General features: G+C 39.5%; 1 protein-coding gene across 5 annotated transcripts in view; it reads left to right on the forward strand.

Annotated features, from left to right (window-relative positions):
• The window catches only part of SRPK2 (SRSF protein kinase 2), a 159,138-nt gene extending 143,419 nt beyond the window's left edge, over positions 1-15,719 (forward strand). For 3 of the 5 annotated variants that reach the window (XM_075857290.1, XM_075857292.1, XM_075857293.1), the window contains 5 exons: positions 5,278-5,378; positions 5,469-5,576; positions 7,253-7,322; positions 11,131-11,223; positions 13,559-15,719. In XM_075857290.1, the coding sequence (XP_075713405.1) occupies positions 5,278-5,378; positions 5,469-5,576; positions 7,253-7,322; positions 11,131-11,223; positions 13,559-13,743 (557 nt within the window). In that variant the 3' untranslated portion in view covers positions 13,744-15,719. Of the gene's footprint in view, positions 1-5,277; positions 5,379-5,468; positions 5,577-7,252; positions 7,323-11,130; positions 11,224-11,583; positions 11,677-13,558 lie in introns of all 5 variants that reach the window. The other 2 variants (XM_075857294.1, XM_075857291.1) reach the window with 2 other exon arrangements.
• Positions 15,720-16,567: the final 848 nt, after the last annotated feature.

Genomic DNA, 16,567 nt, shown 5'->3' on the forward strand with positions numbered 1-16,567 from the left:
GTCATACTTGTGTACTGTATAAGAACGAGAGGGGAGCCATACTAGAGACAAGGAATGAGAAGGAAGTCCTACGGGAGACCAAGAATGTTAAAGGATAACTAAACTTTCAACATGCTTCTGTCTAGGGCTGGGTGATAAATCAAGTTAATTCGATTAATTCTCCCTCAAGGCCTCTGACGATTCTATTTTTTAGCAGAATAGTTTCTTTAGTGGCGTTGTCGCACCGTGCTGCAGGAGGAAGCTCTGACCCGTCTAACAAGCTACGCCCTGTCTGTCTCTGTTTCCCCACGGAACTGCTGTTCTGTAGTGACAAATCGATACGGAACAGCAGTGACTCCTAATGTATGTGTATATATATATCTCCACACTGCCCTGTAGATACTACCCCCCCCCCACCTTGTAGATCGCACCACCACCCCCTTCTTGTAGATAGCGCCACTGTATCTCGCACTAGGATCTGTATCCCTGGTTAAAGTGTCAACAACTTCCAGCCGGGGATTCAGTTCCTAGTGGCAGCTACTGTGGCCGCTATCTAGAAGAAGAATGGGGTGGGGTGCTGCGATCTACAAGGGGGGGGGTGGGAGTGCGATCTACAAATGGTGCTGCGATCTACAAGGAGGGGGTCGCGGTGGTGCTGCTGCGATCTACAAGGGGGGTGGGGGGGTGTGAGGTCTACAAGGGGGGTAGGGGTGCTATCTGCAAGGCTGTGTGCCACTATATGGGGGGTGGCACGGTCTCACTATGTGAGCACTGTCTCTATATGTGGGCACTGGCACTATCTACATGGGAGCTGTGGTGTTTTTCAGTGGATTGGGACAAAAAATAAATAAAACAGACACCGGAAATCCATTCATAGAGATACTGATGCAAAATGGACATGAAAAACTGACAATTGATCAGTTTTTAATGGCCATTTTGTTACACTGTCGTGTGTCTGCTGCCTAAATGACTATGATGCCAGGAGTCCCGTTCACATGTACCTTGTTTGGGCTAGGAAATCCGGCTGACACATGGACCGTTTGTCACTGTCCAATCACGGTCATGTGAATCTGGCCTTAACGTCATTTATTTAACGCGCCATGGTGGGGCCGATACTGCACTGGATCCTGCTCACACTTCAGACACTATAATGTAATCTCACCCCAGAGTGCCCGCTCAGCACGATCTGCCTGGCCCTGCTGCACTTTACACTGCTCTCCTGCAATGTCGTAGACCGTCTAAGAGAGGGATGTTGGTGCACACAGTGCATCATTGATTATAGATTCGTTCTCTGCTGGGGAACAGGTTAACAGAGATTATAATCCATTAGATAGACATTTTTCCAAGAGTATTTCTGATAAAGTATTTGCGGAGGTTAAAAGTTGTGAAGTTACATACAATTATTATTATTATAATATATGTTAAGTTATTTCTATAAAGAAAATAATTTATTAAATTATCTCTTGGTATTTTTTTTTCAGCTTATTTAACAGTAATAAGAAAATCGAGATTCAAATAAAAAATCGGCCATATTTTTTTTTTAGCCAAAATCGCCCAACCCTACTTCTGACATGTTATAGCGACCGGTCAGAAGTTTTGATTGGTGGGGTCCGAGCACTGAGACTCCCACCAATTGCTAAAACAAAGCGGCAGAAGTTCTCATGTGAGCACTCAGCCACTTCGTTTCTGTTCGGCTTTTTCCGGAAAGCCGATGTAGCGGAGTACGGTTTCGTAGACATTCTATTGAGCCTGTACTCCGATACATTGATTTCCAGAATAAGCCGAACAGAAACAAAGCGGCTGAGCACTCACACTTCTGCCACTTCGTTTTAGCGATTGGTGGGGGTCTCAGGGCTCGGACCCCCACCAATCAAAACTTCTGACATGTCACTATGACGTGTCAGAAGTTTGAACGTTTAGTTACCCTTTAAGGGAGCTGTGCTGGTATGCTGTACCGTTTAAGAATGAGAGGGGAGCTGTGCTGTGGGACTAGGAATGAGAGGGCAGCCGTGCTGGGGAACCAGGAATGAGAGGGAAGCAAAGTTAGGGAACAAGAACTAGAAAAGTTCCATGCTGGGGACAAAAAATAATGCAACCCCCTTGAATGGAGTAATGGAGGGGTCAACATCGGGACTGAGAGAGAGGCGGCGACCTATGGTTCTATTTTGTGGGCTAGAGCGACTTACGTATAATACCACGGCTGTTTTGATAGTACTAGTCCGGGCCTGGTTCTATCTGATATGCTGATGTGATACCAAGCACTGCTGCTATCAAAACTGTCATACCTACACTTGTCCGCAACAGGCTACTGTGTAGGAGAACTTGCATGATAAAATTGGGAACATCTAACCAAACGTAACTGTATATCAAAAATGGCAGCAGGCACCACTAAGAATATATGAACAGGGTCAATGCAGCACTTAAAAGTAACTGAGGACTAACTAAGCACAGTGAAACCTCTCCAAAAGACCACCTCTTTGAGAAGACCACCCCCTTATCCAGACCGGATTTCCTGTGACAGATTTTTTTTGTTCTACAATAGAATTTATGCATCTTTTTTGAGAAGACCACTTTTCAATGCAATTTTGAATGGACATCTCCAAGAGGTTTCACTGTACTAGTATGTTACTTCTCAAGAGTGTACTGTTTTTGCAACACTGGATTAGAGCAAAGTTGTCTAATTTCTTTATTTTAGGGATATTAATGCCCTGTTTCTATGTTCTATATGTTTTGAAAATTATAATTTTGTAATCTATCCATGAATTTTAGCGGTGATCATTTATATATCTTTATGTTTATAGGGGGTTTATTCATTTATGCAGCTTACTGTCACAGTAAAACCTCTTTGAAACTAATTTATATTTGTGTTGCCACATTCTGAGAGCCATAACTTCTTTTTTTTTTTGACCGTCAAAGATGCTGTAGGAGGGCTTGTTTTTTACGGAACAAGTTGTATTTTTTAATGCCACCATTTTGGGGTACATATAACTTATTGATTAACTTTTATTAACTTTTTTTTGGGAGGGTGAATTGAAAAAACAACAACCCCAGCAATTCCACCATCGTTTTTTTTAAATTCACGCCATTTACCGTTCGACTTAAATAACTTATTGCCTTTAACAGAACATTTTCCACTGCACAAGTTGGAGTAAAACTTTTTTGCATTTCAATTTGCAGATAGTCAAGGCGACGGTCCGGCCATATATGTAATTGTATGGCCGAAACATCGCCCTTACTGTATCTGCGAATTTAAATGCAATAAAGTATAAAGTTTTACTTTAACACAGGGGTCTCAAACTCGGCCGGGTAAGTTGGCGGGCTGCATTACTTTCAAATTTGATACAATACAAAATTATTGTTAATCAATTCGTTATTTGAACTACTATAACAATACTACATTACTATAATACTAATATATTACTGTAACAATACTACATTACTAGATTAATACCGCTAGGTATTTGCGCATTTACTCTACGTGCTTATTTTAACAATCCAGTTTCCGAGTTTAAGTGTCGTTAAATGCAGTCTGGCTGCTCAGCTGGCAGCATTTGGCGGACACAAGAATTTCAAGATTGGGCAGCCCCTTTTTAGATCGTGCCACAGTGCCCTCTGTAGATGGTGGCACACACCTTGTATATAATGCCACAATTCCCTCTGTAGATGATGGCACACCCCCCATATATAATGCCACAGTGCCCTCTGCTAGAGGAGCCCCTGAAGTCACTGTCCATATATGGACAGTGACTTTAGAGGCTCCTCCAGTTGAGGGATCCATGGCTTGAGCGCCGGCAGCCCTCTAGCTGGGGATTCCACTCCTAGAGGGAGCCCCTAATGGAGCCAACTACAGTGAGGGTGTGTAGCGCTGTCAACAGGGTAGGGGGTGTGGGGTGTAATCTATGGGTGGGGTTGCACTATCTACATGGGGCTGTGTGGCCATTGCTCACACATCCAGCAGCGCGAGAAAGGTACTGCGGTCCTTCATGATGTCCTCCTTCGGCCTGCTCTCTCCCAAGGGAGCACCGGTGCACCGCGGGCCACAGATGACAGCCTCAGGGACCACACGTGGGCCGCGTGTTGGAGACCCCTGCTCTAACACATGCAGTGGCAAATACTCTGTTGGATCTACGTTTGCTGGGAGTTGATGGCGCCCGAAGCCATTTTTGCATGGTATAATGCACGAGTGGTGCTGAGGACTTATCCTGTGCTCTTCATGACCTGTTAACGTTATTGTATGGGGTGGTACGATTGCGGCGATACCAAATATGGAGGCGTATGTCATATGAAGTATTTTGGGGTTCATATAAATGACTGGTTTTAACTTTTTATATATATATATTTATTTATTTTTGAGGGGGGGGAATGAATAAAAAAAAAAAGGAATTCCAATGTTTTTTTTCCTTTGCGCCATTCAACGTGCGGTTTAAATAACATGCTAACTTTATCATACGAGTCGTTACAATAGTGGCAATGTGTGTTTTTAAAACTCGTTTGCAATATAAAACCATTTTTTATGGAAAAAATGTTTATTTATTATGGACTGTAAAGACTGAAAAACTTTTAAATAATAAAATTTATTAAGATGTAAAAAGTGTTTAAAGATAATTTTTTTTAATGCAATGTATGTGTTTTAGCATCCTAAAAATTTTTCTAATATAGGTTTATTAAAAATGTCATTTGCTTTTTATGGTTGCAGCTTCTATGCACATTGACTGAAGCTGCATAACGCTGCTGTAAGCCGAATCAGTCAGGTGGACTGGATGCTCCTATGTTCCCTGGCTCACAATCTAACCCTAAATCTGTCATAAGCTTTAGATAGCTGTCAGATGAGCGGTGTTATTATTGGTGTTTAAACATGAAGTCATTGACGCATGCTAGCAAAGCTGTCATCTAGGACAAGCAGCCAGAACTTCTGGAGTTCATATGCTAGTATCGCCGGTGGTAAAAGCGCTATGATTTATTTAGTGAACACAGGACTTGTTGATACAGTAATTGGCTCAGAATACTATTATTGTCCGCCTAATAATGGAAAGTGTGTCATATGTTGACATGTCAACATTTATAGATCTACCTTTTAATTTTCTCGGATTTAAGTGTAGTGTTCAGCCGTTTACATGACATATAGAACATTGGGGGATCCTAATAGATGAATAAATAGGTCAAGCAATTGGCCCACTTATAGTACAGTGGAAGAGTATGGCCATTCATCAGGATTAATAGTATATATTAAAAAAAAAAATAATAATTCTTTATGATTCTTTAGTATGTATTTAATTTTTTATTTATTTTATGTTGCAGATAAAATGCGTGCCGCAGATCTATTGGTGAACCCACTGGATCCTAGAAATGCTGACAACATTAGGGTTAAAATTGCAGATCTTGGAAACGCTTGTTGGGTGGTATGTAAAGTCACTATTCTTGCCTGTGAGGAGTATGCATTCACATTTATTACCTTTTGATCTATAAATGAATATATTTTTTTTGTGCAGCACAAACACTTTACTGAAGACATACAGACCAGACAGTATCGCTCCATAGAAGTTCTCATAGGGGCTGGGTATAGCACTCCTGCTGATATCTGGAGTACAGCTTGCATGGTAAGAGTTTTGCTTCTAATGTTCCTTCTAATAATTCCTTTAAGCTGCCCGTACACATGAGTTAAATGTTAGTAGATTCTAGATTCTGCTAACCATCTAAGACTTCGTTCACATATGCGCTAGGGTCACGTTCCGTCGGTGCATTCTGTCGGAACGGGACCCTGTCTGACACAAACTGAAACCAAAGGTTTCCATCACCATTGATTTCAATGGTGACGGATCTGGTGCCAACGGCTTCAGTTTGTCTCAGTTGTGCAGGGGTACCGTCGTTTTGACGGCATGAATAGCGTAGTCGACTACTCTGAAGATTTGCTCTGACTGGTATGTCTATAGCTGGCCATAGCTGTAAGGATTATATTATATATATATATATATATATATATATATATATATATATATATATATATATATAGACAGCTTGTAGAGACCTGTAAAAGGCTGATCATAAACCTCATATGTGGTTTCTAAGTGAGAGAAGTCACAAAAAATATTATAGGGTCAGCAAGAGTCTTCATACTAATGAACCAAAAGTTACATACATCTGAGACCCGGTCCCCCTGGCAAGGTTTGTCTGCAACCAGAACTTTGAACATGACTTTTTAGCCACACTGTGACAGCGAATTTTTTAAAGGGTAGGAGCAGGTGACGGATCAGAGAATGACCTTCTAGTACAGGCCAGGCCCTGATAGAAAGCACCTAGTAACAAATTTTATATCTTATCTCTCCCACTTAGTAATATAACAAGGGGTCTTGAAGGACTGTCTGCACGTGCTTTATATAACAAAAAACATTCCAGCAGCACACTGACCACCAAATCCTATATTTACATTAGTTTGCATTACTGCTACATTTGCTATATTTACAAATGTGAGGTTCTTAGTTCACATTTTGAGCAAATTATGTGAGCCCACTTGCCACGACAAGGCAACCTTTTTTAAGTGGGTCTCTAAACTTACAAAAACACCCTTCTCTTGGGCCTTCGACTACACATGCTTTATATGACTGACAGTCTAAGTTTGATGGCAAGTGCCCCATACAAAAAGGAGGTGGCAAAAGTGGGTAGTGTACCTCCTTTGAAATTGAACAGTACAAATAATGGAATGTTTTACCCCAGGAGCCCTATATGGCACCTTCTAAAACCAAATTTACCAAGTAGCACTAACAGGTCCTTTCTGCAGTCAAAGATCTTGATTAAGGCCTAGTCCTGACCCATAAGGTGACCGAGGTGGGTGGTGACCTGAGCTTTACATATGTTATCCGAGGTTTACTTTCTGGATTGACCAGCATTTGTATACTGTATTTATGATTTTAAATGTGATGTTCTTGTAAGAACGGTGGTAGCCTGTCAGTACATAACTTATTTTAAAAAGCAACTAAAATGCGGATATTGAAATTATTCATATATGAGGAATTATTATTAGTAGGAACAGATGTTGTTGTAAATCTAACATATATTTTTTTTACTTTAACAAGTTTAGTTTTAAACATTGTAAATTTAACTGATGTCGTTGGAGAAAATGTCAGCTTTTTTATGGAAGGCGCACATTTGTTTAGAAATCAGCTTTGTTTTTTTTATCCACTCATACCAGATGTATTTTATCCTAGAAATCACTAGTTTCATACATTTGGTCTGTACTTTTATTACATGTTTTTTTTTTGGTTGTTCCTCCATTTAGGCATTTGAACTAGCAACTGGAGATTATTTATTTGAACCACATTCCGGCGAGGACTATTCTAGAGATGAAGGTGCGTACTGCATTCATTGGGAGGAACTACTAATCTTCATAGTTCTGCCTACTTTGGTGATGGAAATAATCATCCTTTCAAGAAATTATATTTACTAACTTTTGTTGCAAAAAAATTAAAATCAGGCAGCCTCAGTCCTGGTCTCTGTAATTTCTAAGTATAACATACATTACAAACTAAATGGAAATGAGGTGACCAATATATTTTTAGAGAAATTGAGGAAACTACTTTGATGTTTATGAAATTACTAATTTCATAAACCAAAAAGTTGACCGAACTAGGGATAAACCGTAACACAGTAAACCGTATTGACCGTAAGGCCATGTTTAGACGTTGCATATCTATTGCAGATTTTTTTGGGGGGCCATTTCCGCTCATACATGTGAATGGGGTCTTGAAAACTCCATCCAGATATAGCATTTAAAAAGATCGGTGGAATTCAGGGCGAGATGTGGATTTTCAAACCCACAGCATGTCTATTATTTTGCGGAATTGCAGTGGACTTCACCCTTTTGCAATAATGGTTACAGGTTGTTTTTTTTTCAGTGATCGTAGTGTTTAGCCAGATCTAAATTCATGAAAAGATCAACGATAATGATACAGCTTTATCGGTGATCAAAGTTGATCACGCGTACACAAAAACCTCCACGTGATCGGTAAATGTCACTCATCTGACATGTACAATAAATATGCCGCTATGATTGAATGTACATTTTCAAATGGTGCCATATGTACAGACATTGTAGCTGCAACTTTCATTTTAACTTTACCAAGATAGCCGCCTGTACTCTGAATAATATTTTATTATTCACATAGTCTATTAGATAATCAAGCCATATTTTACAGGATACTCGGTGCTGTCAGACCCTAGACGTCTTCACTTATACTGTGAATATAAAGAAAGAAAAGCCACATGTTCTGGATGTTTTCATGTCATTGTTTAAATGTGTTTATTTCTTCTCATAATTAAGAGAGAAGTGGATGGAAATTGTTCAGCACGCTCATATTATTTCATAGTGTCGCTCAGACGGCATTAAATCCTTGTGTAAGACCTGCATCGGTTTGAAAGGTTTTGCTTGAGCTGCAGTAGTATGTAGTGCGATGTAAGCAGCAAATGGCTTGCTTCTAGGTGTGATTTGCCAGTCTTTTATTAGGAATATGTAGTCTATTTAGGGTTCATCAATCTGTCAATTTGCATAAAGCTGTTGCCTTCACTCACAAATATTGTAATAATAACATTGCCATAGATGACAACTCTGCATAGCATGCTTTTGTGCAGTTTATTTTACCCAAATTTCCACCAAACCTTGCGTTTCTGCCACAGTTTTGCGAAATCACAATTTTTTTTTGTGGTAATCAAGGCCAAAAGTACCACAGAATTAGCACGTGTGAATACACCCTTAGGACAAGGCCTCACAGAGCAGCATTGACACGACTGCAATGCTACCCACAGTTGCATTGCCATTCTGTTTGGTGAGGTTGTCAATAGCTTTTTTTTGACCGTGCGTCGTTGTGGATAAAAAAGGCTGTTTACCTGAAAAATCATGCAACTATGAAGGGGTGTATTCAATAATTGCTGCATGATTTTGCAGGTAAACAGACATGGCCATTAAAATATTTGACATCCGTTTCAAACACGGTCTGATTGGCGCACACACACACACACACGCACACACACGCACACACACGCACACACACGCACGCACGCACGCGAAGCAGATGAGATACATCCAGACCAATGTCCCAACTCCAGCTCCGTTATCGGCTCTAAACTTACAGAAACAACTAGGACCCGAATACACACATTTACAATCCAGGGATGTCTGTACAGAAGTAATCTTCATAGAAGAGTTGCTAACAAAAGTAATTCCTCTGGTAGAGGCAAAAGCAAAAAGACTCATAAGCACGAAAACACAAGACCAGGGAACAATCGTAGCAAGTGCGCTAACTGGTCAAGATGTGTAATCTTCTTATCTGTAGAAGACTTGGAGAGCTCTACATGGAGCCATTTGTTTAGCAAAGACCAAAGTACCTTAACCCCTTAGTGACCAGCCCATTTTAGGCCCTAATGACCAAGCTATTTTATTCGTTTTTCTATAGTCGCATTCAAAGAGCTATAACTTTTTTATTTTTTCGTCTACGTAGCTGTATGAGGACTTATTTTTTACGGTGTTCACCTTGCGGTTTAAATTACATATTAACTTTATTAATGGAGTCATTACGGTCGCGGCGATACCACATATGTGCACTTTTATTTATTTTTTACACTTTTACTAAATAAAACCACTTTTTATGGAAAAAAATGGTTTTATTTATTTTTTTACTGTAATTTGTATTATTAATCTTTATTTCACATTTATTACTTCTTTCATTAGTCCCACTAGGGGACTTTACTGTGCGATCTTCAGATCGCTGCTTTGGTATACTTCGTATACCAGAGCATTATTGCCTGTCAGTGTAAATCTGACAGGCAATCTATTAGGACGTGCCTCCGGCGCGTCCTAACAGGCATATGTCCAGGGCAGACCTGGGGGCTTTTATCAAGCCCCCGGCTGCAATGACAACCCATCGGAGACCCACGATTGCATTTGCGGGCCGCCGATGGGTGACAGAGGGAGCTCACTCCCTCTGTAAACAAGATAAATGCCGCGGTCGCTATTGACAGCTGCATTTAACGGGTTAAACGGCCGCGATCTAAGTAAACTTCGATCGCGGGCGTTGGAGCAGGAGCTCAGCTGTCATCAGACAGCAGAGACCCGTGCAGGACTTAGACTGGGCTCACGTGAAAAGGCGTCAGCCTAGCCTAAGGCCCCTTAGTAACGAACGTGAAAAGGCGTTTTGTTGGTCACTGAGGGGTTAAAGGGTTTGTGACATTTCAGCAAATGCATATAGTAGATCAAATAATGGAAGCTAAGACATACACAGACATTCTCAAATATAATGTAATACTACCAGACAAGCGCTTGTCACAATTCATTCTACAGAAGGGCAAAGATCCCAAACACATTGATAAGGTCAAAACAGATGCCATGGCCTCCGCAGAGCTGTGACATTACCTAGGCAGTCAGTGACTGCATGGGGAAATCTAAACAAGCAAGACGTCCTTTTAGACAATGACAGTCGTGTACCTGTATCTAAGACTTTTCCATGGTCCTCTGTGAACAATGAGTTTTGCTAATACAATTTTTGTGAGTTTGAATAAAAATTGCCAATGCAGGTTGACCGAAGATGCCAGTGCCCTAGAAGCTGGATTTATTTCAGTACCACGCTAAGTAGAAATGATAGAGTAAAGTAGATTTTATGTAGCGAAGGTGTTAGAAGCGGTTATAGAGTCTCATGAAGCAAAGCTGAATCATAATGCAGAACGTTCTTTGTAAGGACATGGGTTGGTGAGGTGGTGGATAGACCTGTGAAGACTAGAACTGACCATTATGGATTTTAGAATAAGCAAATCACGCCTATAGAAGATTGATCTTATATTACTAATTGTATTTGCGGTTTGTAAACCATGTTTAAAGGCTGGTGGCTACAGAAAATATTGAAGGACTAATTTTCCTAACTGGCAAAGCGAGGCTTTTCTATTTCTTGTCTATGAACCTATTCATCCCCATGCTTTATTGCTTGGTTGATTTATTCTGCAACATGAATGCCAGTCATATATACTACTAATGGTGTCGCTGATCTGCATGGGTTTGCCACATAATTGGTTTTAAGGTTTTATTTTCTTTTGTAATTAATTCTGTTTCCTTTCCCTTTTATTTTTCTTTTCTTCATTCTGTTCTTTTTTTTTTTTCTTACTCCTTCATAGACCATATAGCACACATCATTGAGCTTCTAGGCAATATCCCAAGACACTTTGCTCTGTCTGGAAAATATTCTCGGGAATTCTTCAATCGCAGAGGTAGTACCTCTTCCTTACAGAAGGCACTGTGATGCAGACAGAATGAAATCCTTGCTGCTGTTCATTTGTTGAACAGATTAATAAGCTACATTGAACATGTTTATTATGTCTTAGAACTCTGAGACTACAGACTGACCGGTTTACAATTTGGTTGTTCTGAAGTTTGTGTAAGTGACTTCAGCCGCAGATCATTGGAGGCTCGTCTACTGCTTCAGCAACATCATATCCAGATTCTACAGAACCTGTGATATGACCGCATTCAGATTCATTCTGTCTGTGCCGGGCCTGACTCCTAAATGTGTGAAATGTACTGATTAAGTTGTATGTTTCTGTTTTGCTGGCAATGTTCTTCGAGCACAGATCACATAGCATTGATCACTGAACTGCTGGGAAAAATCCCTCGAAAATTTGCTATGTTGGGAAATTATTCCATGGATGTTTTCACCAAAAAAGGTAACTGTGTTTTACACCACAGAGCAGTGAGTAACTGAATCTATCCTGAATCATATGGGAACATACATATTGTCCACTTTGTTTAAATTTCACTCCACATTACGTACCAGAACACAATGTTTGGCGATTGTAGATGATTTACCTTATAGTACCTATACATTTTAATTCTATATGCCAGACAGCCGGGCAGTAACATTCTCCCATACAGTCCTAGCAGAACATTGACCTTCTACCATACTTCTACTGGAAGTGTATTTTTTTTAACTGATTCTAGAATGATTTATTTGTAGAGATCCTGTCATCTATTTTTTCATGCTACTGAATTGCTTACAGAAGTTTTTTTTCTTGAAATATACATAATGTTTAGGTTTATTTTTTATTTTTTTTATATTCATTGGGTACCAAAATTTAAATTCCTTAACCATGGGCAGGCTTCTCCCTCGGTACAGATATGGAAATAACACACAATATCAGAAATCCAGTTTAAGGTTTCGTGGGAAGGGAGAAGAGCTCCTGGTCAGGTCTCTTAAAACACACGCTTTTATGTAATAAACAAAAAAATACAAAGGTTTAACTACTTTATATTACAAAGGTCTTACTTAACCTGTCACCTTTTATAGCACATTTTATCTTTACCTCAGTTTTAAGACAACATGAGAATGTAATGGAAATGAAACTCATACTGATATTTTTTATACCCTCCAGATGTGGCTCACAAGTATACTGTACCATAACTAATATGTGTTATAGAATTGTATATATGCACTGTACTCTAAGGCCATGCAAGGCATTTTCTACTCAGAACCTGTAAGGTTAGGCCTCCAAAATTCTTTACTTTAAGCGTTTGTTCACATCTGCGTTGGAGGTTCTGTAAGGAGACTCCGTCGCAGATTCCATCAAAAAATGCTGTAGAAAATAGCACAACATGCTATACTACTTTTTCCAGTAAAATGACGGATGGAACCCAACAGACCTTGTTTTTGTCAGTCATTTGACGAATCTGTCACAGCATTGAATTTTTCTGTTTCTATGACTGAACAGTAGATATTGATGGTATAATTTTAAAGTCCACCACCCAGACTTAGACTTTACAGTCCCTGGATACAATTTAGCAATTATGGTCATTGAATATAGGGGTCAATGCCCCCCTACCCATTCAGATGCAGGATATTATCCACGGTTTGATCAGTACAAGGGCATCGGGGAACCTCTCTCCATATAAAAATCCTCCCGACGCATTTCCTATCTGCCAAATGATTCCTCAGGGGAGATGGGCCAGAACCAGCTTTACCAGGATTCCTTAGGTGCTGGAAAAGGTTATTATGGCTGTCTTTTCAAAGAGCGTACACTTTGAAAAGACAGCAATAATAACCTTTTCCAGCACCTATGGAATCCTGGTAAAGCTGGTTCTGGCCCTCCTCCCCTGAGGAATCGTTTGGCCCGAGAGGAAACGCGTCGGGAGGATTTTTATATGGAGTGAGGTGCCCCGATCCCCTTGTACTGACTAAACAGTGGATAATAGTCAGTCTATGACTGAACAGAAAAACTGAATTCCTAGCCCACAGGTATACATAGCTTTATGTGTTATTTTTCCCTAGTCTAGTTTTCCTTCCTTCTTTTTAGTATGCATATGTACTTTAGTACAGATAACTTTATCAAGTGCCTGACAAACTAAGGGAATCAAGCTCAGTTTAGTGTGTAAATTCCCCATGTACAATATAAAGTACCTAAATATCTATAAATACAGAGGAAGCTGTGAAGACATTTAACAGATCCACTGCACAGTAGAGATTGGAATGAATAATTGGTCCTAGTTTATTGTAAACTGGAAACCTGTGTCCTCTCTTGCGCTCTACTAAAAATGTTGTTTTAAACCATTTAGGAGAGCTTCGACACATCACTAAACTAAAGCCCTGGAGTCTCTTTGACGTTCTGGTGGAGAAGTACGGGTGGCCTCATGAAGATGCTGCTCAGTTTACAGATTTTCTCACTCCAATGCTGGAAATGGTCCCAGAGAAACGTGCATCTGCTGGCGAGTGCCTGAGACATCCCTGGTTAAGTTCTTAGAAAACGTTTTGGCCCTCAGAATTGCTCTGCTCCTTTGGATCTAACTGCGGACTTTCACAGTGTCTATAAAAGGATTATGAGTGATCTGGCTTCAGCCTCAGACGTTCTTTTTGAACTACTGTACCTTTTGTTTCTGTTTTTGTTTTTCCTTTGCTTGGTGTGCGCTGTGGTCATTGGAAAAATTAGCCTCTGTCTTCAGCTGTAAGCTTTACTGACCCACTTTTACTGGGGACTGGAGAAAAAAAACTGGGGGGAAAAAAAAAAGGAAATCTGGTCTTGTTTTTCATGTTACGCGGCATTCAGATGTCCAATTTTTGAAAAAGGAGTACATTTTTTCCATGTGTCTGCCAGATTTTGTAACTATTTATGAAGATACGTTTTAACATATGTTGGGTAAATCCAAGGTTTTGAAAAGAAAAACAGGCCTAATACAATGGCCCTGTAAAATGTTTACCTTAACCGAGGGATTATCATACTTGTACTATAGTGTATGTACATTCACTTTATAAATGTTTATTTCCATTAACTCCCCTGCAATGCGATAGAGGGCTGCGCTATCTGCCCATCTAGCAATGAAGGGTTACTTACAGGTAAGGGGATTACAGTTCCAAAGCAGATCAATCTCCTCAATGTAATTTTAGCTTTGTGCATGTAGTGAATTTCTGCTTTTCTAGAAGCTGTAAAAACATCTCCTGAGTTTTGGTAAATGAAGCTGCTCTACTTTTTTTTTAAACAATTACCCCAAATGGCACTTTAGGGGAAGTTGGATTCTTTGTAGCTTATGTATACATGTTCTAACACTCATGATGTTTTGTAGGTTTTAAAAATGCTGCAGCAACATTTCATCTTTGCAGGTGAGACCAAGCCCATCTCCGTAGAATTTTAGCTACCTCCTCTTTGCAAAATACTTTAGTCTGCAAACTCACAACGGACCATTTGCATTGTATGCCCATGAACCTGCCCTCATTTGTCTTTCTGGCATAGCGCACCGGAGTAAATAGAGAAGATGCACTTCTATGAAATCGTGCTCCGCAAACCAGAGTGCTGCTGCCTTCAGGTTGAAGAAGTGAAATCCTATTCCAGATGTATATGTAGAAAACGTATTGCATGTCTTTTTGTTGAGGAGACATGTCAAAAATGAGTTGTTTGATATAATAATTCTACTTCAAAGGTATGTAAAAATAAATGGTGTTCAAGCTGAGCGAAGTAGAAGAACTACTAAAGGTAATATGTTATTTAAAAATGAAATACAATTGTGTGCAGCCGCTAAGATCTCAGATCTTAGGTGGAAAAACTGATTCTTTTTTTTTTTTTTGTGGCAAACTTCTACAATAGTTAGTATTCTTGTAAAAGCATATTAATGTTGTACTTTACGTTCGCTATGGAAATTGCCACTGGGGTTTTGTTTTGTATGATGTCCAAGTTAGCCTTTATTATATTTTTGCACATACGCAAAATAACTTAAAGATTTTAAAACCAACCTTATTCTTCGGTATGTAGTGCAGTGGGCTTAGTAGCTCTCATTTGGTGTAATATTCTAAACATTAACTAGCCCATTTCACAATCGCTTAGTTGTACATATAATTCAGCATTATTTTTTTAAAAGAAATGCACTGGTTACTTGTATTTTGGATAAATTAACTACTAGCAATGAATTTTCCCTTTCAATATTCCAATTATTTAAGTGCTCCCCTCATACAGAGTAGAAATAAAATGTTATAGGTGATGCAGATTTTAGAATGTAAGCAGAGATCTGTTTACCCTTTTTTTTTTTTAGAAGTCTGTGGATTGAATGTAAATTTCTTTCTGGTTTTACAAATTTTGGTGCCACTTTTTCTTTTCTCAACTTATCCATTGCGGTTTAATCACAAGCCTTTGCAATAATTAGATGTGAAAATACCCCGTGTTGTAACAGTAACCAATTGTGAATTAAGGTGCTTGCAGTTGTCCAATAAAATGTATGTTGTTTTTTTTCATATGGTGTGGTCTTTTACTGTACAGTATCCAAAGACTTCTATTGTGCAGATGTATGTCAAAGGCCACCTTTAGCCGGGGAGTCTACGCGTTTTATCATTCATGTGAGCTGTATTAACCACTTAAGGAAGCGGCAAAATCTTTTCTTTTTTTGTATTTTACGAGAGTTACAAATTATTATTATTTTTCTGTCAACTTACTGTAGCTGTATGAGAGCTATTTTTTTTAGGTTTGATCTTTTTTATACCAGGGTAAATTTAATTTCTTTTTGGGGGTAGCAAAAAACATTCTAATCGGTTTTGGGATTATTTTTATACCATGCGGTATAAATAACATGTTAATGGGTAACTAAAAGTTCAACAAACTTCTGCCATGTCAGTTTTGATTGATGGAGGTCCGAACACTGAGACCCTCACCAATCGCTAGAACGGAGCGGCTGAAGAGCTCGTGTGAGTGCTCAGCCGCTTAGTTTCTGTTCAGTTTTTTCTGGAAAGCCGATGTATCGGAGTACAGGCTCATAAGACTTTCTATTAAGCCCGTACTCCGATACTTTGATTTCCGGAAAAGGCCGAACAGAAACAAAGCGACTGAGCGTTCACACGAGCACTTCTGGGGCTTCGTTCTAGCGATTGGTGGGGGGCTCAGTGCTCAGACCCCCACCAATCTAAAGTTCTGACATGTCACTATGACATGTCAGAAGTTTGTTGAAAATTTAGTTACACTTTATGTTTATTCTACGGCAATACCAATGTGTATACAGTAGGTGTCTTTTTGTTTTTCTTTTTTTACTGCTTTTATATCAAATACGCAACTGTATTGCAATATATTACTCCTGTAATTATTACGCTGA

This window comes from Rhinoderma darwinii, chromosome 3 (genome assembly GCF_050947455.1).
Source record: "Rhinoderma darwinii isolate aRhiDar2 chromosome 3, aRhiDar2.hap1, whole genome shotgun sequence".
In the NCBI taxonomy this organism is placed as follows: domain Eukaryota; kingdom Metazoa; phylum Chordata; class Amphibia; order Anura; family Rhinodermatidae; genus Rhinoderma; species Rhinoderma darwinii.